Source organism: Hibiscus syriacus, unplaced genomic scaffold (assembly GCF_006381635.1).
Source record: "Hibiscus syriacus cultivar Baekdansim isolate YM2019G1 unplaced genomic scaffold, ASM638163v2 tig00110674_pilon, whole genome shotgun sequence".
Lineage (NCBI taxonomy): Eukaryota > Viridiplantae > Streptophyta > Magnoliopsida > Malvales > Malvaceae > Hibiscus > Hibiscus syriacus.
Window position 1 is genome coordinate 1,038,717 of NW_024062819.1, and position 25,073 is coordinate 1,063,789.

Genomic DNA, 25,073 nt, shown 5'->3' on the forward strand with positions numbered 1-25,073 from the left:
GAAATAAATATTTAAATTTAAAGATACGAGTTTAAATCTTGAAATTCACGTAAACCCCAACCTTACACTAAATTATATTGCAAATAAGGATAATATATAAATAAATAAATAAAAGGCTGCTAAAATGACTAGGAAACTGTGTGCGTTAACGCCAGTTGTTAGCGCCGTGGAAGAAGACGGAAACAAAAATCGCCGTCGACAAACTGCCTTGTTATTCAACGAAAGGGATCAAAATTATATAATAATGTGGGAATAATATATTTTGACCACGTCTGGTAATTATAATTTACCGTGAATGTAATTATACGGGTATGATAAAATTTAAACATATTATTAAGATGTTTTTATTTATTAAAAAGGATAGCAGGGTCTTTTTCCTTTGATTCTTCGAGAACATGTAGCGGAGTTCCATGCCGGTCGTTGAACCAAGTTACCGCATTAATCGAAGCTTTAAGGTAGATTGCGTATTTTGTAAGTTCAAAGCAACGAATTCAACAATACTTCCTAAATATATTATTTTCATATAAAGTTCTATAAAAGTTAATAATCCTTCTGGATATCATTGTTCCCCGTGATTTTGGAGAAAAATAAAACAAGGTAAAAGGGTAATTCTTGCCTCCGTAATAGATCTAATTTGTAATTTTTAACATTTCTATCCCTATTATATTTTCGTATCAATTTAGTCATCAAAGTTTCTCAATTGCATCATTTTATATCCTAACATTAACTTAAAACCTTTAATTATAAAACTTAAACCCTAAATCATAACCATATTACCTCTTAAACACAAACTCTAAATGTTAACTTAGAGTTTATAATTCGGCGTTTTAAGCTATGGGATGAGTATGAAATGGAACAATTAAATAACTTTGAAGATAAAATTAATACGAAAATATGATAGGAACGTCCAATCGTAACATAAACATAATATATAATTAGAAGCAAAACTGTGAATGATTTTGATTAAGCCAAGTCAATCCTGTGTATTTAAAACATCATATTGAAAGTTCAGGGAAGCAACGTCCGTGCATGGGATAAAGAGTACAAGTCAATGTTGATGCAACGATCATTTATGCCCATCTTCCATTTATATTATTTTCCCATTTAATATCTTTTTTAAAATACCTTAATTCAGTAAGAATCCATTGTAATCACAAGTCACATGTGATTCTACTCGCCAAACTTGACCATTCTTTTTTCAAGGGTATATGATAATGTTTTGTTGAGTCCGTGACTAGGGTTGTAAACGAGACGAGATAGATCGCGAGCTACACGAGATCGATTCGGTCAAAGCTTGATAAATATCCGACTCGAACTAACTCGACTCGAGTTCTTAACGAGCCGAAACGTGCTACTTGGTACTTGACTCGAAAAACTCGTTAGCAGTTTGAAAATATAATATATTAAGATTTAAAAAAAAATAAATTATTAATAATATTAACATTTATGTGTTTTTAAATGCAATATAAGGTTTTCATGTATTTACGGTTCAGGTTTGAGTTTGAAGTTTCAATCGAGTTAAGTTTAAGATTTTTATGAGCTTTAGTTCGTGATTTCGAGTTCGAGTCGAGCTTAAAAATTATAGGCTCGCGAGTTTCGAGTTGAGTAGAACTCAATTTCAAAGTTTTCGAGTAGAGTCGAGCTCGACTCGACTCGTTTACAGACCTATCTGTGACTATTAAAAATTATAAAATAATCCTTTGATTATAGGGTGTTGCTTTGTTGAGTTTATCGACTATTAAAAGTTATAAAATAATCGATCGAGTGTTCATATGTTCCAAATTCATCATTTTATGTTAAAAATCGATTTTTGTCTGAGCTGGACGTTAACATGATGACTGAGATATGATAGTCATTTAAGATTCTAAGATCATATTTTATCATATATCAGACAACAAGTCAACGTCCAGTTCAAATTTTCATCATTCTTTAACGAAAAATGACAAGTTTGAAATATATGAATAGTTTGGTGATTATTTTATAACTTTTAATAGACGGAAGACTCAACAAAGCAACGTCCATTAACCGGAGAACTTAACAAAATAATGTCTTATAGACGAGGTACCCTTCGTGCATTTTACCCTTTTATTTATTTGTTTATATTTTACCTTGAATAAATAGATGGGGTCGTCTTTACTTTGATTTAAATTTTTTATCAACGTTACTTTCAGATTTTTCTTCAGAAGTTTTCACTGTTCAATTCAGCATTATAGAACCATCAAAGATTTAGCATTTTCCAAACTCTGATTGTATTCGACTGTATGCTCAAAAAAACAAATAAAAAGATAATTACGAACGAGATATCCAATGAAAAAAGAAAAAAAAAGAATTAAGTCGAAGAAACTTTAAATATACAACCATCTAGGTATATCAATATAAATGACAATTTATTATTTTGATGAATTATTTCTTTACATAAAAGAAAACCATGTAAAAACGTGCTTTTTCAAATAGAGTAACCTTAGACAATAAGTTAACGGGATAAGTTCAAGTGACAAGCAGTTTGATATCGTTTAAACATGTTTCGAGTCTGAGTTTTTGTGTATGAATATAATTCTCGTTAGGAGACTCACACACCAAAATTAAATATAAGACCATTATCAACAAAATAGACTTACTAGACATCAGCTACAGTAAAAAAAAGTAAAGATTTTTTAATTTGAGGATGGTTAAATTTCAACACAGATAGATAAGCAATGACTTCATACTTTACACACCACGTTGAAAAATATGAAATGAACATAGAGAAAGAAAGTTTTAAAAGTTGTTTTCTTCTGGAGAAAGGTCATTCACTCTCCTATTATCAAGGGGGAAGAAAACCCATGCTTTTATGATTAATTTATTAATCGATTATATATGGTAAAAATTTATTATAATTAAAATTTTAATTTTATATAAAAATTAATACTTCGTTTGATTAAATCAGCTAATAATTGATAAGCATGACATTTTTTTAATCCAGATGAAGACTCTTTTTATTAGATTAATTGCTAAAAACATCAAATGTATGTATCGAAACAATGAATTCAAGCATCTAGAAATAGGCGGCGTTGAAAATTAGGAAAGAATCGATATTTTATGCTAAAATTTGACAGCAGTGCTATAATTCTGAATGTAAAGTTCTGTTATTCGCTAATATACGGAATGGCCTTCTAGAAACAGAGCATTACCTGATATTTTTACAAATTTCATTTGTTTGACGAGACAACGTGTCGGTTTTTAGACCCCGCAAACGGGTAGATTATTTTAGAAAATTGGGTAATTATAAGTTTATTTTGGGATTATGATATTTTTATAGTGTTCATGATTCGTCACGTTGAGGTGATATATTTTATTAAAATATAATTTTTTTTATTTTGGGATCGAAGATATTTTTTATAATGCATAAAACCCATCATATCAAGATAAAAAGTTTGAATAAAAAATATTTTTATTGAAACTTGTCACTTTGATGTGATGGATTTTATGCATTATAGAAAATGTCTTCGATCCCGAAATAAAAATATTTGTATTTTATTTTGAAATTTTTTTGGGGCTGCCCTATTGGGCCAAAAAAACCAACCTGGTTCCATTTTCATATTAACCACAGCAATTGGGCTAGAAATCCACCTATTTAAATGTCGGATGCCCAATTAAAAGGACAATGGTGGGGCCATACTCATTTGAATCATAATGATTAGGGTCTCAACCCAAAGCAAAACTTTTTTTTCCTCTAAAATTAAGGACAACCTGGCCTAAAATGTTGGATTCTTTTCCTTTTACAGGCCCACAATGCCATCAAACATGGTTTTTTGGCCCAATAGGCCATTTGTGTTTATTATTAAGGGTTGTAAGGCAACTTTTTTTTTTTTTTGAGAATACGACAAATGCTACCGTGTCATTTGATATTGAGATATATTTTTTAATGGACCCAGATGAGTGGGCCATAATTTGATGTAATTAATGGTGACGAGCTACAAATACATAAAAAAATAATCGTTGGTAGGACAACAACAAAGGTTAGGCAACGTTCAAGGTGACAAATTTTTTCGGGTAATTTTTTTTAAAAAATTGCATACAAAGAAAAATAATAATTGTATTAAAAAATAAATACAAAGTAAATTAATAATTGTACTAAAAAATTACAAAGAAAATTTATTTATATTTTCTAAATTTTTGACGATGTCGATGAGTGGTCGAATGATAATGGCGCGAGGCTCGTTGAGTACGTCAGGGTCGCGTCCTTGAATCGTCGTCATTGTTGTCTTCATCTTGGTTTCGTTGTTTAAAAGGAGGTGTACTTAACACACTCTAAGATCCACCTTCGAAATCTAGGTTGTTACTGAATCGACTTGGTTACTACGTTGTTGACTATATACGATACCAAGCCCAAGATTGTAGCAATATTAGACAGTCTGCTACATCGGTTTTTCGACCCCGCTGGACAATTACAATCTTGTAAAGATTCCGGTATAAAAAGGCTAAAATTGCCAAGGCCCAACTGTTATTGCGACATTTAGCAAAGTCACTTTATATTAGTAGATACTGAGTGTGCGCCAAATTATCGAATTTATCTTGTAACAATACCATCCGATCAGTTTGAAAAGATATGCTCGGGATGCAAAAATAGCCTCTTCCTCGTTAGAATCGACCGTTACTTGGAATTTAAACTCCAACCACTTAGATGTCCTCGTATGGTGGCACCTTTCCCAAAACTTCGTAGACCAACATCGTGGGGTCGTAATTGTTCTACCTCACGACGGGATCACCATTCACAGAGTTGGTAAGTAACGTCTTCCAGGGTAATCGTTGTTTAACCACTTAGAAAATGGAAAGTGTGTCTCGGGTGCCAACGTCTGATCAGAGCCTTAATCAACGTCGGGTACACCTTAAAGCTATGTACAAATATGACTGGAAATAGTATGGAGTGCTGAAAATATATCAACGTCCGTTGATGCGGATTTCTCGATGTCATCTCGTTCTGACGAATGCTTCGTTATTCTTTTGGCTCGAGTTCGATCGACAAAATATGGATGTTATCGAGGCGCATCATTTCTTCTCGGTAAGCCATTTTTTAGGATTTTCACAAAAAGTGTGATTTTTTTTCACAATATTTTTCAAAATAATTGATGTTGAAAAACTAAAACCCCAAACTCATATTTATAGCTCCAATCCCAACGACTATAAACAGTTAGAGATTCAAAAATCTGACGGTGACGAGTTCCAAGTGACCGTTGCAGCTGCTCGTTGACCGACGACTATAAACAACTATATTTTTTGAATTCGAGATAACTCATCACCTCGAGATGACGAGTTACTTTAATTTTTTTAAAAATTAAAACTTAATTTATTTTTATATTATTTTTAAAAAATTAATGGACTCGTTATCTCGAAGTGATAAGTTCCTTTTATCAGAATAATTTAATACCTATGTAGGACCCACTCATCGAATTTCATTTAAAAAATAATATCCAACAAAACTCATCACCTCACACTGTAACATTTGTTGAATTCCCCAAAAATAAAAAGTGGGTCACCTAACTCTAAATAAAAAAACCCAAATGACCTATTAGGCAAAAAAAAAAAAACATCAAACATGAGTAATAGTACTACTCGTTAACAATCATAATTCGTGTTCAATCAAATTGAGTTTTTTTAAATAGGGTCAATTTGGATTTAATTTAAGGTAAATAATTCGATTTGATGTTATATAATATTATAATTATTTTTTATATAATTGGAATAGTTGTAATAATACTCATTTCTATTTTTTTAGGTCCTTATTTACATAATAAAAATAAATTATATTCATATATATTTAGATCAAGACGGGTACAAATTTTAACATAAAAATCAAGACAAATTTTTAAATCAGTTGAGATTTTTCTAAACCTAGTTCAAATCAAATATGAATAAAGTAATTTAATTTTTGAGTTGGATTCGGATCAAATACAATACCTAGGTTTAAGTCAACCACCCCTTCAGGAGGGGTGTCATGTAACACCTTAAATTAATTTTGAAAACCTTTTTATATATAAAACTTTACATAAAAAATTAAAAAAAATACAAAATTTTAAATGAACATTGATACTATTGTAAAAATAATTGACACCGAAGTAATTTTTTTTAATTATGACATCGTAATTAAATTTTCTTGCTCAGTCATTGATTTAAGTCCTATGCTTCTTGTCCTCCAATCTTTCTCCTTTGATAAGATAATGATATATGCCATTATTTTTATTAGACCAAATAAAATTATTTAAAATTAATATATGAGCTATCCTAATTAGGAGAGCAAAAAAATGGCATGAAAATAATATATATATATGATACTAATATTGTCATTAAGTTTTGAACAACAGAGATATTAAAATAGAAATAAATATAATATTGTTTATAATTTAAAAGAAATTAGTAAAAAAATTAGGAAAATAAATGAGGTATTAATTGGTAATTTACCTAACATTTTAATTATCAATTAGATTGACCACTGCTTGCTGGCTATGAGAAAGCTGATTAGTTAGTGAAAGGCGTAAAGGGAAGAAACAGTACAAAATGTGCATGTTTGTGTAGGATGCCCCCATGGGCCATGACAAGCTATTATTGTGTTTCCACTTCACTTTTTCTTTAATCACGTACTATTCGACAAAGTATATTTCTTATTACAACTCAGATGTTCATCAAAAGAATCCAACACAAATTTCTGTTTCTGTTTTTTTCCACCCTTTTCTGTCATCACCTACTTAAAGATCTTTACTCTTTGTTATGGCATTGTCACCTGAACCCATGCCTGAGAAGCCCTTTGATTTCAGCGCTCCCCCCTCCGTCTCCCGTCGCCAGCGGCCGCAGGTCCTCCGTCACCAACGAGGATGTTCTCTCCGACTTCCTTCAACATTCTCTGGGTGTCCCTGATTTGGTCTTGCCCGACAAGGTGTTTCCTAGGCAGAACTTCATCGACAACAACCCTCCGAAGCTTGATTTCCAGCTCTTGAGTTCCTTGGAAACCGATTCTCTTCCCAAAGTTCTCGATTCCATTGCGAGAACTGGATGCTTTCAGTTGGTGAATTACGGGATTCAGGCAGATTGTATCCGATCAGCCCTGGGATCAGCCGCTGCCATCTTCCAACTACCACCCGAGAAACGAACAGCGATGACACGGTCACCGGAGAAGCTATACGGGTTCGAGGAACCTCATGGGGAAAAAGATGGTGAAGTTGAAGAGTTTGTATGGTGTAAAGGTGAAGGCTTGAAGTTGGCAATGGACAAAATTTGGCCTGTTGGGTACTCAAATTTCAGGTAACAAATAATAATGCTCCTCTTTTGGTGCTGTTTAATTGTCTAATTCTTTGACTCTCTTTTTTTTGTCAAAATTTTCAGTGACAAGATGGAGGCTTTACTGTCCGACATTGAGAAAGTGGCTGAGAAAATTCTGGGAATCATCAGCCAAAGTTTCCCACCAAAAACTGGCTATGAAAATGGTATGATGGAAGGGCAAGGCGCCATATGTCGTCTGTACAAGCATAAGCAAGATGTTTCGGGTGAGAAATGCAGTGGAACACTAAGATATGATGTGATCAAAATGCTGATAAAGGGGTTTGATTATTCACATGCCTTGTGTTTGCATGTGTGCGATGGATCTTCTGAGTTCCATGTGTATTCCAAGAAAGGTTGGGTATCTTTCTGCCCTGATAAAGATGCTTTGGTCATAACAGTTGGGGACCAAACTCAGGTACTTTACTTTTCACCATAACAGATTACGCATGTGTGTGTTTTAATGGGACATCATGATGATAGGTATATAATAACACATTAGCAATGACAGCTATGTTGGTCTGATCTCATGATATAGTGGGGATTCAAGTGAAACTCGTTATTTCTTACATGTTTTGCTGCTAATGGTGCAGGCATTAAGTGGGGGCCAGTTCAAGCATGTAATTGGGAGGCCCATTTATAAAGGAGAGAAAGAAGATTGCATTTCAATGGCTTTCCTTTACTCTCCTCCGAGCACCGCGGCCACCGCCGTTGCCGCCACAACCACCATTGCCAGGGTTGATCCACAAAAATGGAACACTATTTCCCTTAGCCGACAGGCCATGGCTGCAATAGTTTTGACTCTAGTATACTATATTTTAGTCTATCTTTATAACAAATTCTGATGTTGTTAAGAATCACCCACCATGCAATGCAATGAAAACATTTTCATATTATATATTCAAACCTCGTAATTAAATCTTCCTAGGCTTCATTCTGTCTCAGATTTTAAATTTCATTTACTATTTGAAGAATCTTTTAATATCGACATATGATTAACGAAATAAACATCCTAATAAAATAAAAATTAACTGATCCTATTCCCGTAGGTAATTAAATCCAAGTCTTATTATCGAGTGAGTGATACATAAAAGCTGATATCCAAAGAGATCAGAAGCCCCAATTACATTCTTTAATATATGAAAACAGCACGAACCAAGGGACCCATGGTACGGAATGTCAGTGTATAAAGCAGCCCTCAAACAGAACTAGATAAACACAAATAACTGAAGGCATAAATACTTTTGCTTCATAGGCCTATGAGCATTGTAAACACTAATCCACTGCAATGCAGTCCTGCCCAGACGAACCACCTTCTTGATTGTTCATCTTCATCCTCATACAAGCAGCCTCCCTTTTGACCAACTTGATGAATAAGCTTTACAATAATTTATTACACTCTTATAACCAAAATTACTTTGACAGCCAAAACAAAACACAGGCTCTCCAAAACAAATTTACATCAAGAAAGAATAATTTGTAGCTTCAGCGCACCTTCAGTGTCAACTGGGTGGATATCTGGATTTGGACCACCAATCCCACCAAACATACAAATGTATTTTGAATAATTAGGCTCTTCATCGAACTTTAACTTGACTACATATTCAATAAGCTGCTTGAAAGGCAACGGAAAGAAGCAACACAAGACTTCTGGAGATGTTGACTACATATTCAATGAAATATTTATAACTTTGAATAGTCGAATGACTCAACAAAACAATATCATATAATAAGTGGAATTTAAATAATTTTATCATCGTTATTCCAACTTAGTTAAGGAATGGAATAAAACATTTGATGTTTCCAATGATTGCATGTCTAGCTCAATTGGTAGAGTACTAGGGTTTTAGTCTTGTGGTCGTGGGTTCTAGCCGCGTTTTATTTTTTAACCGCATGGAGTTATTACTGTGTCTCTTTAAAATCAAGCCCAAAATCCATTAAAAATTAAGTTGGGTTTGTTCTCTTGTTTGTAAAGAAGTTGAGTACTAAAAGAACATATTAGGATGGGAAGGTTCGTAGTGTTTTTTTAACGGATGAGAAATCAGTTATTATCAGTGGTGGATCCATAAATATATTTCAAAGTGGGTACATATTTATTAATAATAAAAAATTTCGTATGGGCAAACACAAAAAAAAATTCAGAGTAGACACCTTCAACAAAATGAACAACTAATATAAATAAATTTTGAATTTCAAGGTGGGCAAAATAAAATTTTGGGTAGAAATCTTCCGTAAAACGAACAACTAGTATAAAGAAATTCAGATTCTATGGTGGGCACGTGCTCACCTTGGGATGTACATGCATCCGCCAGTAGCTCTTATATTTGGATTTGAATTGATAACTGATCCTACAAGTGTCATGTTTTTTTTGGTGAATATGAAATAATATTTGTTTAAAGACAAGACTATTTGACAATAAACGTTTATATTTCTGCATATGTTATGCTCGAATCCTAGATCTTAAGAAATAATAATAAATCTTTTAACCACTAAGGTTACTTGATTTACGCTACAAGCAAACAAGCGTCATGCTTGAATATAAATCATGTAACTGATGTTATATGATCGGAAATAATGCTAAGAGAAAGTACTTGAAGTTATAATGATAATTTAGTACATTTACTGCGACACAATACTGACAATACTGAATATACTGTTAACGAAGCTAAATGTAGTAAATTATTAATTCATGTTTTGCATGTGTCCTTTGCTTTTGGATAAAAAAAGTTCATTGATTTTCCATGGCATACTTATTTACCACCTTACGTATCTTATTAACCAAGTATTTCACAGTTCACACCTATGATTAACGTGCTGTAAATATACCAAGTTATTAATTCATGTTTTGCATGTGTCTAAATACTGCTTATAGCCCAAACACCAAGTAGCCTTCGCTTTTGGGTGTAAAAATATCAATAATTTCCCACTAGTGCATGCCCATCAATCGGCCTACAAGTTATCTTTTATGTTTAAATATATTGTAATCATTAATTTTATTACTCATTATAATTAAAAGAATGTTATAGAAGGAAAAAAAGATGTTGCTGGAAGAAGTTATATATACTTTGATAAATGATAGTTTTTTTTAATAATCTAAGATTATTATAAGTTAATATATGTTGAGATTCTTTTTAATTATTGATAACGTATATACACTTCACATATACAGTTGTTTGAATCCGAATTATCTTAGAAAAACAATATTGAGTTGAATTAATTATTTAATCCCGATAAGAAACGACGAATGGATGGCAATCTAAGGATCTCTTGTGAATTTTATCAAATATTTTTCTATTTAATTTCTAACACTAAAGCTGTTCAATATTATTTTACATCTTTAATGGTGTAGCTTTGGTAGGCACTAATCTTCCATAGTGCTATTTTTTGTCACTTTGAGTTTCTTATTGGAATTCCCATATCAGTTTCTCTAACATTCGTCCATTTAATAATGTCTCCATTAAATTTTTTATTTTTTCAATATTTTATATTATTTATAATTTCTTAGATTTTCAAATCTGTATATATTTTATAATTCCTTGGTTAAAGCTTCGCTTTTGCTATCTATTTTATTTAATTAGCCTACATGAAAAACATGGATCCTAATTGCCGCCTCTGATTCCAACATCTCTTGGGTTTGTCCATAAATTATAGCCGAAAAAGAAATCCTTGTAATTTAATTTCAAAGTGGACGAAATACTAGATTTTGGTCCACTCTCAATTTTCTCAAGTGATTTAGCTTTATAATTAAAATGTTAATAAAGCCCTTAGAAAAGTATCGAACTTTAAAGAGTTCCAATACTTTAACTAACATAAAAAAAACAATATAAATTTTAAGACAAGCACACGAAAAAAGAAAGGCATTAAGGCAGCACACCGGTTTCTAGTTAATATGTCTGTTGTGTCTCACAAACAAGAATTCATATAATTTCATCTTTTGCCAATTATAATTAAAATCAACATTATTGGATGAGCCGAGGGGGCAGTTGGGGGTAATCGTCCCCTGAAATTTTAAAACTACTATATATTTTAGATTTTTTATATGTATTTTCTATTAAAAATCTGTTTTCGTCATCCCCAAATTTTATAAATTCAAGTTCACCCCCATAAAATTTTAAAAGCTCAACTTTTCCTCTCTAATATGAGATCTTACGTCGTCCCTGATTCAAGCTTTACAATTAAGTTTGTGGTTGAAATTCATCTACAATGTTGTTTATGAGTAGATCGGATTTGGGTTGAGTGTAAGTATTATTAACGTTTTTTTATATTGATTCAATTTTTGTATAATTAGAATTTATTTAGTGGTTTTCAGTGATAAAAAAGAAAATTATTTTATAAGGTATGTATATACTATTAATAGATTAACAAATCTAAACAAATATTATTTAGTAATCACCTCAAATTATTAAAAAATAATATTGTACAACCTAAAATATAAATCTCAAATTTGAATTGATGTTGAGAAATGATGATTCATTTCTAAAAATATGATAAGAATCTAAAATCTAGGGTAAAGTAAACAAATGGTCTCCCAATTGCATGGTGTTGCTTTGTTTAGTCACTGATTATTAAAAGTTATAAAATGATCATTCGATTATATAATGTTGTTTTTTTGAGTCCCTCAACTATTAAAAGTTATAAAATGGTCCTCCGATTATATGGTGATGCTTTGTTGAGCCCCTCGACTATTAAAAGTTACAAAATGATCACCCAATTATTAATATATTCCAAACTAATCTTTTCCGTTAAAAAATTAACGGTCGCCTAAGCTGAATGTTAACATGCTGACTGAGATATGTAGTCTTTTGAGATTATGTGATCATATTTTGTCATATCACAAATAGCATACTAAAGTCCAACTCACACTGTCATGAAATGAAAAAAGACAAGTTTGAAACAAATGAATAGTCATGTGATCATTTTGTAAGTTTTAATAGTCAGGGGATCAGTAAAGAAGCATGGTATAGTTAAGAGACCATTTTGTAACTTTTAATAGTCGAGGGACTCAACAATGCATCGCCCTATAATCAGGGTACCATTTGTGTATTTTACCCTAAAATCTAACGGAATTACATTATTGGTTTGGTTTTAAAAGACTAACATATATCTTTAGAATATTCAAAAAGCTCCTTTGCCTTAAGGAGGGATGGTGAAGAAGTGCGGAGTTCAATAATTGAGCACCCACCCTCTCTTTCCTTTCTTTTGGGTCGTTTTCCAAACTGCTCTATAATTTGCCTTAAGGAGAGATTATTAGCGAAGAAACAATGTAACAATGAGAACTTTACTAATACGTCTAGAACTTATGATCTAAATAATATATAAGAAAATAAAAACGAACAACTTAATTAATCGGTATATCATACTTGCTCGAAATCATAAAAATGTTAAAATTTACGAATGATGAATTATCGATATTCCTTGAAGAGGGTCCGGGGTGCTTTTGAATTTAAATCTTGCCTGTTTTCCCGTTGATTATCTTTTTGGCCATTAGTTTTGGGGTGTGATATCTTTATAAACAAACTTTATTGTCAACAACCACCCATAAATCTCAATCCCCAAAAGTAAACAGTGCTAAACCACAATTGTGTATACTTCTCTCACTTTTTTTTAATTGAAAATAAAAAGCTGTTAGAAGTATTTCAATTTTTCAAAACAAATCAATCAATTATTTCAATATATTTTACTTCTCAATTAAGTTTTTGTATTATAAAGTTCACCGACTCATTAAAATCATGTGATAATAATAAATTTAAAAATCATTAAAACGATTAATTAAAGGATTTAATTAATTTAATTTCTCTTTCCAATGGCTTATATAATTCAATTTTTGAAGTGGAAATTCAATTGAATGAAAAAAAAATTAGAAACTTTATTGAGCTTGTTTAAAAGTTCGAGAACTTCAAACACTCTTAAACCCAAAAATAAAATTACAAAAAAGAAGGAAAAACAATTAAAAAGAAAGCAAAAGTGACTTTGGGGAAAATGTGGAATGTTTAAAAGAAGGGCGTCCAGCTCTCTAAGTTTACTTTAACTTAGTGGAATCACGTATAATTAGGGTTGTTCATGGACGGTTAATCATACCGTTTAAATTAAATGGTCGGTTAACTATTATACAATTATATGATTTTTTTAATCATAACCTAAATGTTAAGAAACAGTTAACCGTTAACAGATAGCCCTTATCAATGGATTGGTTACAGGTTAACCTACGATTAATCTATTACAATTATTTGTCAAATATTTTTCATAATTCATTATACAAAAAAGTGTAACACTTAACACATACTTACACCGGTGTAAATGAATAAAATAAAAAAGTGTAGCTCTTAACACATACTTACATCGGTGTAAGTATGTGCATCTCCCAATATCTTAGTATCCAATAATAAACACATAATTGTATTCGTATAATTATGTTTCTATACTTTTAAAGAAATAAAAAATAATAAAAATATATATTAAGTTATTTGTATACAAATTTTATTAAATATATATATATATATATATATATATTACAAATAATAGAAAACTATATTAAGTTATTCACAACAAAATTTAATAAATTAGAAATATAATTATAAATTTAATTTATTAAAGGTTAATCGTTGAATAACTGTTTATCAAAAATTGTAATCGTTAACCATTATTTTTAACGGTTTAGTTAACCGAAACTATTTAATATTAACGGTTCGATTAATTAACTTGTTAAATATGACGGTTATATCGATTAACAATTATAGTTAACGGTTACGGATTATTTAACTCCCTACATCTGATCAAGGATTCATGGATCTCCCCACCATTCATTTTTCTTTTTCATTTTACCACAGAACAACAAATAAAAATCTAAATTAACCGTTGAAATTTATATTCGAATATTTGATATTATTTGTGTAATTTTATGTAGTATTAGTAAATTATGCTAACTAGATAGTGAGAACATAAATAAAAAGGTTATTTAAGCTTGAAATTCTCATATATATGGGACAATACTTCTCAATTCCCATTGATATTACAACAAAATTTCCATGATTAACATAAACAGTTCTTTACATAGTATCAAACTAACAAGAAAAAACTGAAAATTTCATCATTTCGTTGATTTTCTCTTATGTTTTTTTTTGTGTGAGCAACAAAATTAAAACCTCAAGGTTAATCAACTTAGGATTCGGACAGTGTGTTATTTTGCTGCTTCAAATCCCTGTAAAACCTGTTTATGAAATCCTCGGCAGCTTTGTCTACGTAGCCGTTGTCTTCATCGCCATCCCTTAACGGAAACGGAGAGTCCGTCACCCTAAGTTGTCTCGCCAATGGAGTTTGTCCGAACCCCGGCAACATAGGCGAAGCAGTGCTGTTGTTGTTGTAGCTGTCGTTGTTGAGCATATCCAAGACGGCCTTGACGGCGTTCATGGTGGCCGAGTTGTCGTCGTCGTGAGTGGGAGGCGCGTGGACGCAAGCGAAGAACTGGTGGTAGTAATTGTTGATGCTGCTGTTGTTCTTCTTCTTGAGGTTGAAAGGGAAGATGTGGTTGGGGGTGTTGCTGCAGCTGAATTCGTACTCCTGGACACCCGCCTTAGATACCGCCGTGAAGGAGGAGGGGACTTGGTGGCGGCTGAACATGAGGCTGGCGATGGCCTTGGAGCTGGCGGTTTTGCCACGTTTGAGCACGGTGTTGAGATCAACAATCAACTTTCTCTTTGACAGAATTCCTCTCCTCAACATGAAAAGAACTGCCCTCACAATGCTCCACATTGTTTTGCCAACCACTGGTAGACTTTGTTCCATTTTTAATCTCTGCCTGAGTTTCGAGAGAGAGAGAGAGAAGAGAGAGGGAATTAGTGTCTGGTTGGGTTAAAGGGAGAGAGGAAGGGGAACGATATATATAGGACAGAAATAAGGAAATCATTTCCTTTGGTACTTTAAAAATGGGGCTACGTCAACCTGAGGATGCATGGATCTTTTGTGTGATTTTAATAGTTTGAGTTTTTTAATGTTTGATATTTATATACTATATAATATAAAATTTATATAAATGAAAATAAAAATATTTTTAATAAGATAATATCTATAATTTTATGCATAGGATTCTTTACGTATCAAATTTTAATCTCATGATCCTCACCACATCATAAATTAAGTATATCGAACTCTTAAATTAGATTAAATATCTCTTAATTAATATTTTATTATATTCATTAGTAGTATCTTACATGCAAATACTTATTAAACTTATACCATCGAAGTTAATAGAAAAAGTATTAAAAAATAAAATAATTAAAAAAATCAATAATTTTTACTTTCGGGGATGGCCGAGGGGAATGAATTTAGAATTAGCGTACAGGGTTTGCACATTTTACCACATTAACAAACTGTTGCCTCTATAATGGTCGTGTTAAAAAAAAGTACAACAATGAGTGAAAGCTGCAAAGAGGGTTTCAGAAGAACAAGAAAAAAAAATAAAGGTGGACGGTTGCAAAAAATAAAATTTATGTTTTTGTTCCATTAATACCCCAACTTTTGGTGTATGTACAATGCCAGCTTTATCAAAATAATGAAAAAGGATGGGTATTTTTGGTGATAACAGTCCAAACTCCTGATTATAAAGTAGCTTTCTTAGCCAATAATCAAAGGCAAAGTCTCTTTTGGCAAAAACAAAACTGTGGCTGAATTTGCTGCACCTTTTATGTGTAATCAAGGCGTGTTAAGTCCTTCTTGTTTCCAAAGTTTGGCACTTTATTTTCTTGGGTTTTGGTTTTAATTAGGATTATATAAATCTACTAACCCCAAATGTGATTATAATTTATACATACATCACCATGTGCCTTACATTGAAAAAGGATTATAATATTGATGAGAAGATGGTTAATAAGTTTTTGAGATTAAATCATTCATGAATCATTATAATTTTAAATCGGAATCAATTTTATTTAAGTGTATTTTGTTAAATTAATTAGAGAGGAATTATATTTAAGCAAATGATGGGATTTGAATTTGCTGACAACATAAATATCCTTGATCGTTTGGTCCATTAATGGATTTCTTTTAAATATTACAACAGTTATCATATTCACAATATTATTATGCGACATCAGTAGCAAAAGAAAATATTGTTTCGAGTTTGAACATTTACATTTGTCGTGCGTGCGTTCATTGTCAGGTAACATAAAATAATAATATAATAGGTGAAGTTTTTTATGTTAGATTGATTTTAAAGAAGGATAATTGATAGGTTAATTTGGTTCGAACTGTTGGTTCAATGGTATAGAAGGGTTAATTAAGCTTTAAGTTTCCGTATAGGCACAGTAGTTATCTTTGATATTACAACGTAATTTTCATGATGATCAACATAAACTGTTGTTTACACTGTATCGAATTTCATCTGTTTTTGTTTATATGAACAACAAAATTAACCCCCCCCCCCCCAAAAAAAAAGTAATTAACAATAATTCAACTTAGGATTCGGACAGTGTGTTATTTTGCTGCTTCAAATCCCTGTAAAACCTGTTTATGAAATCCTCGGCAGCTTTATCCACGTCGCTGTTGTCTTCATCGCCATCCCTTAACGGAAACGGAGAGTCCGTTATCCTAAGCTGTCTCGCCAATGGAGTCTGTCCGAACCCCGGCAACATAGGTGAAGCAGTGCTGTTGCTGCTGTAGCTGTCGTTGTTGTTGAGCATATCCAAGACGGCCTTGGCGGCGTTCACGGTGGCCGAGTTGTCGTCGTCGTGAGTAGGTGGCGCGTGGACGCAGGCGAAGAGCTGGTGGTAGTAATTGTGAATGCCGTGGTTCTTGTTTTTCAGGTTGAAAGGGAAGATGTGGTCGGGGGTGTTGCTGCAGCTGAACTCGTACTCCTGGATCGCCTCCCCCTTAGATTCCGCCGTGAGGGAGGAGGAGGAGACTTGGTGGCGGCGGCGGTCGTGGAGCATGAGGTTGGCAATGGCGATTTTGCCACGTTTGAGCAGCATGTTGAGATCAACTATGAATTTTTTCTTCGTCAGAGATCCTTTTCTCACTATGAAAAGAACTGCCCTTACAGTGCTCCACACTCTTTTGTTGATCACTGGAAGATTTTGTTCCATTTTTCAAGCTTCGATTTTTCTAAGTTTCTTTTGGGTGACCTTTGAGATAAGGAGAGGGGAAATGGTTATTGTTTGATTGGGTAGAAGGGAGAGTGGGAGCAGAGGGATATAAATAGGGTATGAGGAGAGAAGTTGAAAGTAAATCAATCAAAGATGATTCTTTTAGGTACTTTAAAAATGGGACTACTATAATCTAAAGGTGTCTATAAGTTTTATGTAAATTTTTTTAGTAAATTATGTATTTAGTTACTCAATTATTATTATAATTCTATTTTATTTACGTAATTTTTTTAAATTATACTTAACATTATGTTTTAATTTCATTTTTATCATCCGTCATTAAAAGATTAATAGAACTATTAAAGTAGTATTTTTATTTTTTTCATTAATGATATGATATTATCTTATAAGGACACATTATTATTATCGTTAATTTTTTAATAACGAATGACCAAAATGAAACAAAAACCTAATATTACATGTACTTTTGGAAAAAATTGAGTAACCAAATTGAAACCTTGTGAATAGTTGGAAGACTAAATAATTGAGTTCAGTGGCGGAGCCACAACATGGTCAGGGTGGTCACATACTTACTCTGAAATCCGAATTTTCTTCGATTAGTTATTTATTTTACTGATGGTGCCCACTCTAAAATATGAGTTTCTTCGATTAGTAACTTATTTTACGGACAGTACCCACCCTGAAATTTTATTTGTATCCATCTCATTTAAAAAATTTATGTTGTTAACATATGAGTGTCCATCTTCAAAAATATTCCTAGATCCGTCACTGATTGAGTTCTACTTTTTTTTTACTAAAGAGTTCTACCTCTCATACCTACTAGAGCAACTCAAATTAATATCATATTAATTTTATATTAAATTAAATAATATCATCCGATTAAAAAATATTTGAATTAAAATAAAATTATTTTACCAACAATCAGTTGGTCTAGTGGGATAAGACACTATATTCCTTAAGTAAGGTCAGGGGTTCTAATCCTGTCGTTTGTGTAAGGAGAAAACTGGGTTGGAAGGGTCGCCCCCATAATGGGCCTCTGCAAAACCCAATATGGATTAATTGGTGAATAGATCATATACAAGTGATTAATTCAAAAAATAAAATTAGTTTAAATAAACGATACCTTTTTAATAAATCGTCTTAAAATTTTTTATTGAATATAAAACTGGAAATAAAATCATGCCACAGTTAAAATATGATTGATAATAATATTTAACCTCGGACAGAAGAAAATTGAGACTGCTCCCCCATAGCCAAACCAGTTATACATATGGATAATCTGAAAGCAGAAACAGAAACAGAGTGAGCTATAAAACTCAATGTGCCCTCTAGATACAAATAATAATTCAGATTTTTCAAGCATAAATATAAAGATAATAAAATAATCAAGTAACACAATAATCAGACATTTATTTCCAGAAAATCATGCAGAGTTTCTCGCAACCTTACCTCTCATCATAGACGAACATAATGGAAAACAATACTTGTTGAAAGGAACTTGAGATCCCCAAAATAAATCCAGAGCAGAAAATAAAAATCGGGATGGGGATGTTACCCTCCGAAGAGGAGCCCGAGTTAACCTCTAAGGAGGAACTTATCAGAAATCAAAAACAGGACGTGGATGTTGCCCTCCATATAGGATCCTAAGCAAAATCAGGATGGGAAATAAATCCCATGCAGAATCAGGACGGGGATATAATCTCATGCAGAATCAAGAAGATGATATAATCCCATGTAGAATCAGGACGAGGATATAATCCCATGCAGAATCAAGACGGAGAATAAATCCCATGCAAAATCAGGACGAGGATATAATCCTATGCAGAATCAGGACGGAGATATAATCCAATGCAAAATCATGATAGGGATATAATCCCATGCAGATGACAGAAAAATATCAACACGCAGATAAAGGTAACGCAATACCGATCAGAAATCAGAAATATCTCAGTTAAACATAATCTAAATACAAACAAGCGTACATATAACATCGTATAATATAAAAGTATAAAATTATTAAATGTATCACACAGGTCAAGAGGACACACCTATATAGCTATTCAACACCGGTTAAGACTTACGCTTCCCACGATTAGTCGTACTAGGTCATGCGGAGTGGAAACTAGGGAGCGGTGCAGAGACATATGACCACCTTGGTAGAGTCACAAGAATGAAATGTTCTATCCACTTTCTAAGTCCAAAAGTGGGTCGTTGTGTAATACCCCAAATCTAAAATATGAGTTTTGAAAGTTTAGTTGCTAAAGTATAAACTTTATAAAAGTTTAGAGACTAAAATGTAATTTAAAAAAGTTATATATTTTACCCCGTAAATGAATAGTTTGGCCTAAAACAATAATTTTCATGGTAATTAGATTTGGGTACGGGATTTGTGTTAAAAGTTATAAAGCGATAAAGTTTGGTATTGAAATCGGATAATCGAATTGAACCGAAATTTTACAAACAATTGAAGGATGAAAGAAAATGGTTGGAAATATTATTTCCATATTTTATATTAGATAAATTTGGCTCGGAACAATGTAATTTTTTTCAGATTTAACTGAATAGTGGAAATTTAGTGACTAAAATGTAATTTTTAAAAATTGCATGGCCAAATTAGAAATTCAAAGCCAAATTGATTCATCTTTGACCAAAGAATATTTTAGTGGAGGAAATGGCAATGGCAATTGGTAATTTTTAAGATTCATTAATGGTAATTTTGGAATTTCTCATAATTAAATAAAAAATTCAATTATAGTAATTTAAAGACAAGTGTGAAAGCTAATTTAATGTTAGAATAATCAAGAAATTAGCCATTTTCAGCTTGTTGTTCTTCTCTTGGCCGAACCACCTTGCTCACGGTAAGAAAAAAATTGTTTGATTTTTGGATTAAGCTATTAGATATAGAATTAATCTACATGAAATTCTCTGTCATTTGGCACCAATATTTCATGGTCAAGATGATTGTGTGATGAGATTTTATGATTAGGATTATGAAGAGCTTAGTGATTTTAAAGAGTTGATGAATGATTTTTTGTGTTTTTGATGTTAGTGATTATTTCTAAAGTATGTACAGTGATTAAAATTAATTGTACATGCATATATAAGGTTTGACATGTTAGGGTTTATGGAGAATCATTGGATTGTGATTCAAATTGATGTTGTGATGATGGGAAATGCATGAATTTAATCATAGGAGGTTGAATTCATGCTTGAAATTGGACAAAAAGCTCACCTATTACATGATGGATTCGACCATAGGGAAATTTTTAGGGGGAAAATGTTGAAAATTTTTCTTTGGTCTATAAATAATATTAGAAGTGTTCTATATGATTTGGAGATTGATTGGATTAATTTGGAACCTTGAAAGAGAAAAAGGGACAATTTATAAGTTTTAAGGATTGTGAGACATTATTGTGTAAATTTGAGATTTGGAGTATTAAATGATAATATTTAGTATTGAAATGCTGGAAAATTAAGTTGGAAAGTTATTTGGAACCAAATTGCAAATTTGGTAAAAGTTTGTGTTGGAATTCGAAAGGTCCTAAGAAAACGAGGACTTGTTTGCAAGTTAGTAAATGTAGAAGTATCATTTGGGTAAATTAGAACAATTCTGGAAGCTTGCTGAAATATTTGTTTAATTATTAAGTTTGAATCAAATTATAAGTTTATAGAGATTGGAGGTTGAATTGACAAAGTTTAAGAAAATTCAGGGTGAAATTGTAAGCTTTTAAATGTTTAAGTGTTGATTTGAATATTTTATGAAAGTTCTGGAAATTTCTTGTGAATAATATGATATGATTATAATAGTGAAGGGCTATTGTGAATTCAATGGAATAGTTGAGGTGAATTCTAAGAAGAACTCAAAGTTAATGGTTTGGTTTTGGAAATTGACAAAAGTCGAGGGATTTAAGTTGGAAATAAATATTTGGGAGCTTAAGAGTATTTTGAGAAGTTTGGAAGTTTAATTAAGGTTTGATTTAATTATCATATTGATTTTTATTTCATAGACTTTTATATTTTTAAAATTCGATTATGTTAGTTCGATACTAACAGATAGTTTGAATATGTTATGTTATGATGTTATGCTGTCAGACTACAATAAATTTAGTGATCCAAACGATCCAAAAGGAAAGGAAAAAAATACACGAATAAAGAAATAGCATATAAAGGTTCGGATGTGAGGCAAAGATGAGTGCAATTTGTTTATTTAATTATTTTGATCGATGACGACTTATGATAAGTCAACCTCGCATTATTTATTTCAATGTTTTGAATTATGTTTTGATTTTTGAAATTATATCCGAAATATTTTAATAAGTTTTATGAATGATTTTGAGTATGAATTGCCCCTGTTATATTTTGTGAATATGATCTGAAAATGATTATAATATGAAAATGATTATGATATGATTTTTATTAAATGATTATGAATTGAAATGAAAGCTCATTGTATGTTGTATTGAGAGTCATAGGTATAATTGGCATGCCATGAGGTGGAGTAATTATATTCTGATTATGATATATTGTGGTATATCGGTGGGCACACTAATATATATTCCGATGTGATTGCACTTTGTGTGCATATTGTGATTTTTGCTGTGAGAGCATTGTGTGTGCTTATCTATTCTGATTCTGATGCTAACACTGAGATATTTATTGTGTACTATCGTCTGACTTACATACATTATATTCTCTTAAATATACTTTGGGCTACAAAAATAGAATATAAAAATTCTAAAAAGTGTCTGATTGAAAAGAAATATTGACTGATTATTCCGTCTGATATAATTTATTTTGATTTTGTGAAAGTCATAAGGTAATTCCTTTTATGTTTCTGATAAAGACACAATATAAGATATCCGGTTTGAAAGTTCTGAAAATTTTGCCTAGATTATTTTTAAATGTTTTTATATATATTTCGATACTTTATATATTTATTCTCACATTTAATATTACTGCATCACTAATTTTTACTTAGCGTGTGATGATTTTCATGCGTAAGATCTGAAAGGAAACAGGACGTGCAGTGAAGAGCCTCCCGAGCATCTTTTTGCAGATCATTTATAATATCAGTATCAGTAAAACATATTTTTAATATTTCTTTTGACTAGTAGTGACATGTATAATTATGCTATCAGTTTGCTTTATCAATTTTAATTAATGGCATGTAATAGTAAATCAAGACCGTTAAAACAATCCCAAACAGGATAAAACAATGTATTTGTACCCCACATAATAGGTTAAACATAAGGCGTGTCCCTACACTTTTTAGGATTTACACTCTAGCCTCCAAGTTATTTCATGTTCAAAACAATCCTCATTATCTTAAATTCTCATTCGTTTAGGTCCTTAAACTTTATATTAAAACTAATTAGGCCATTTTGAGTTTAAATTTCACATGAAATTATAACTCAAAACTTTTAAACCCAAAATTGGGGTGTGACAATCTTCACTTATACTAGCTAGATACCTTCAATATTTTTTATCTTCTATATATGTAGTACATATATAGAATTAGGATGTAAACGAGCCGAGTCGAGCTCGACTCGATCGAAAACTCTGAAATTGAGCTTGACTCTACTCGAAAACTCGTAAGCTTAAAATTTTCAAGCTCGATTCGAACTCAACATCCTAAACTAAAGCTCGTGAGCATCTCAAAAAGGCTCAAAATGAAAGAAAAAAAAACAATTTTTAAACTTAACTCGATTGAAGTCTCAAACTCGAACATGAACATAAACCTTAAATACTTGAAAACCTTATTGTATTTTTTAAAATCAACACAGAAATGCTAATATTATTAATAATTTATTTTTTTAAAAACAAAATCTTAATATATAATATTTTCGAGATGCTCACAAGTTTTTCGAGTCGAGTATTAAGTAGCTCGTTTCGGCTCATTAAGAACTCGAGCTCGAGTCGAATCCATTCGATCTGAATATTTATCGATCTTTGACCAAGTCGATCTCGAGTAGCTCACAATCTCTCTCATCTCATTTACATCCAGGCACCATGTGCCACCAATATTCAATTGGGCAAAGTACACAAATGGTCCCTCGACTATAGGGCATTGCTTTGTTGAGTCCCTTGATAACTAAAAGTTACAAAATAATCCATTGGCTATAGGGTGTTGTTTTGTCGAGTCCTCTAACTATTAAAAATTACAAAATGGTCACCTGACTATGCATATGTTCCGAACTTGTCTTTTTCTATTAAAAAAATTAACGACAGACTAAGCTGAACATTAACCTGCTGAGTGGGATATGATAAAATCTAATCCTAGCATCTCAATCACCATGTTAACGTCCAGCTCATGCAAGCGTTAAATTTTTAACAAAAAAGTTGAGTTTAGAATATATGAATAGTTGAGGGACCATTTTATAATTTTTAATAGTTGAATGACTCAACAAAATAATACCCTATAGTTGAAAATTCATTTTGTAACTTTTAATAGTAGGTAGACTCAATAAAATAATACTCTATAGTAAAAAAAACTATTTATGCATTTTACCCAAATCAATTACTTATTTTCACTAATCACCAACTCGTTAAATTAAAATGGTCATTTATCATTTTAATTTTAAACATAAATATGATATTTGGTATTAAAAATGTTTATAAAATAAACTTATTGAGTTCTTTAATGGTAAAGGAAGTATTATTTTAGTAGAAGATTCAAGTTTAAATAGTTGAGTATGAAAAATGCATATATGTGTTATCAATAACTAAAAACGATATTAAACATATATTATTTTGTGATCATCTCAAGTTATCTGAAAAATATTTTTTAAGTCGAATTTGATCAAATTGAATTCAAATAAAAGGAAATTTAGTTTAGAAGGAAATTTAATTTTGAATAATTTTTGTTCTAGACGTCAAATTATATATGAAATTTTCCCTGTCAAACGTTTTTGAATTTGTTCTTTTAATTTAAAAAATTAAAACGATATTAACATGAATTGAATTACAAACAAAAGGTAAAATTTACCAACAATCGGTTAGTCTAGTAGGATGATACATTGAATTTTTTAAGCAAACTCAGGGGTTCAAATCTCAACGTTTGCGTATGGAACAAACTGGGTTGGGAGGATCGTCTCCATAATGGGTTTTTGTAAAATCCAATCTGGATTAGTTAGTATAGATCGAATAATAATGATTAATTAAAAAATGTAAAATTTAATATATTTTGACCTTACTTATTTTTACGAATAAAAGAAAAAAAAACTATAACATAGAATTACGAAGAGTTTAAATATATGAAAATACCATCAATGATGATGTAAATTTTTTTATTAAGCTAAGGTGATTACAAAGTAATATTTGTTCTAAATACTCTCGATCATTTGACAATGAACGCTCAATCACTTTGCTATATTCGCCGGTGCTCGAACCTGTAACCTCTAAAAATAACAATGATTCCTTTAATCACTGAGATAAATTGATTCGTTTATGTAAATTAGGGCTTTGCATATTGTTCCCATTTTACGAAATTAACATGTGGTTGCTTTTATATTTGGTCGTATTAACAGAAGTCCAATAATGAGTAAAAGCCGCAAAGGGAGTTTAAAAGATCTCGCAACTTATAAAGCCTTTGGACCTGCGTGCACGGCTGCATGCTATATATGTTTTTTTTTTGTTCCATTAATATCCCCAACTTTTGTAATATTTACAGTATCAGCTATATCAGAT

At 31.5% G+C, this 25,073-nt stretch overlaps 2 protein-coding genes and 1 pseudogene across 2 annotated transcripts; 1 reads left to right on the plus strand and 2 right to left on the minus strand.

The window, feature by feature from the left end:
- The first annotated feature begins 6,705 nt into the window (after nucleotides 1–6,705).
- Nucleotides 6,706–8,171, plus strand: LOC120137526 (annotated as a pseudogene).
- Nucleotides 8,172–14,448: 6,277 nt separating this feature from the next.
- On the minus strand, nucleotides 14,449–15,072 carry LOC120137612. The gene has a single exon (XM_039153318.1). It carries the CDS (start codon nucleotides 15,070–15,072, stop codon nucleotides 14,449–14,451), a length of 624 nt encoding a protein of 207 aa, XP_039009249.1.
- A 1,667-nt stretch (nucleotides 15,073–16,739) lies between these two features.
- LOC120137613 lies at nucleotides 16,740–17,366 on the minus strand. Its single transcript, XM_039153319.1, has one exon. The coding sequence runs from the start codon at nucleotides 17,364–17,366 to the stop codon at nucleotides 16,740–16,742; it is 627 nt and encodes a 208-aa protein (XP_039009250.1).
- Nucleotides 17,367–25,073: the final 7,707 nt, after the last annotated feature.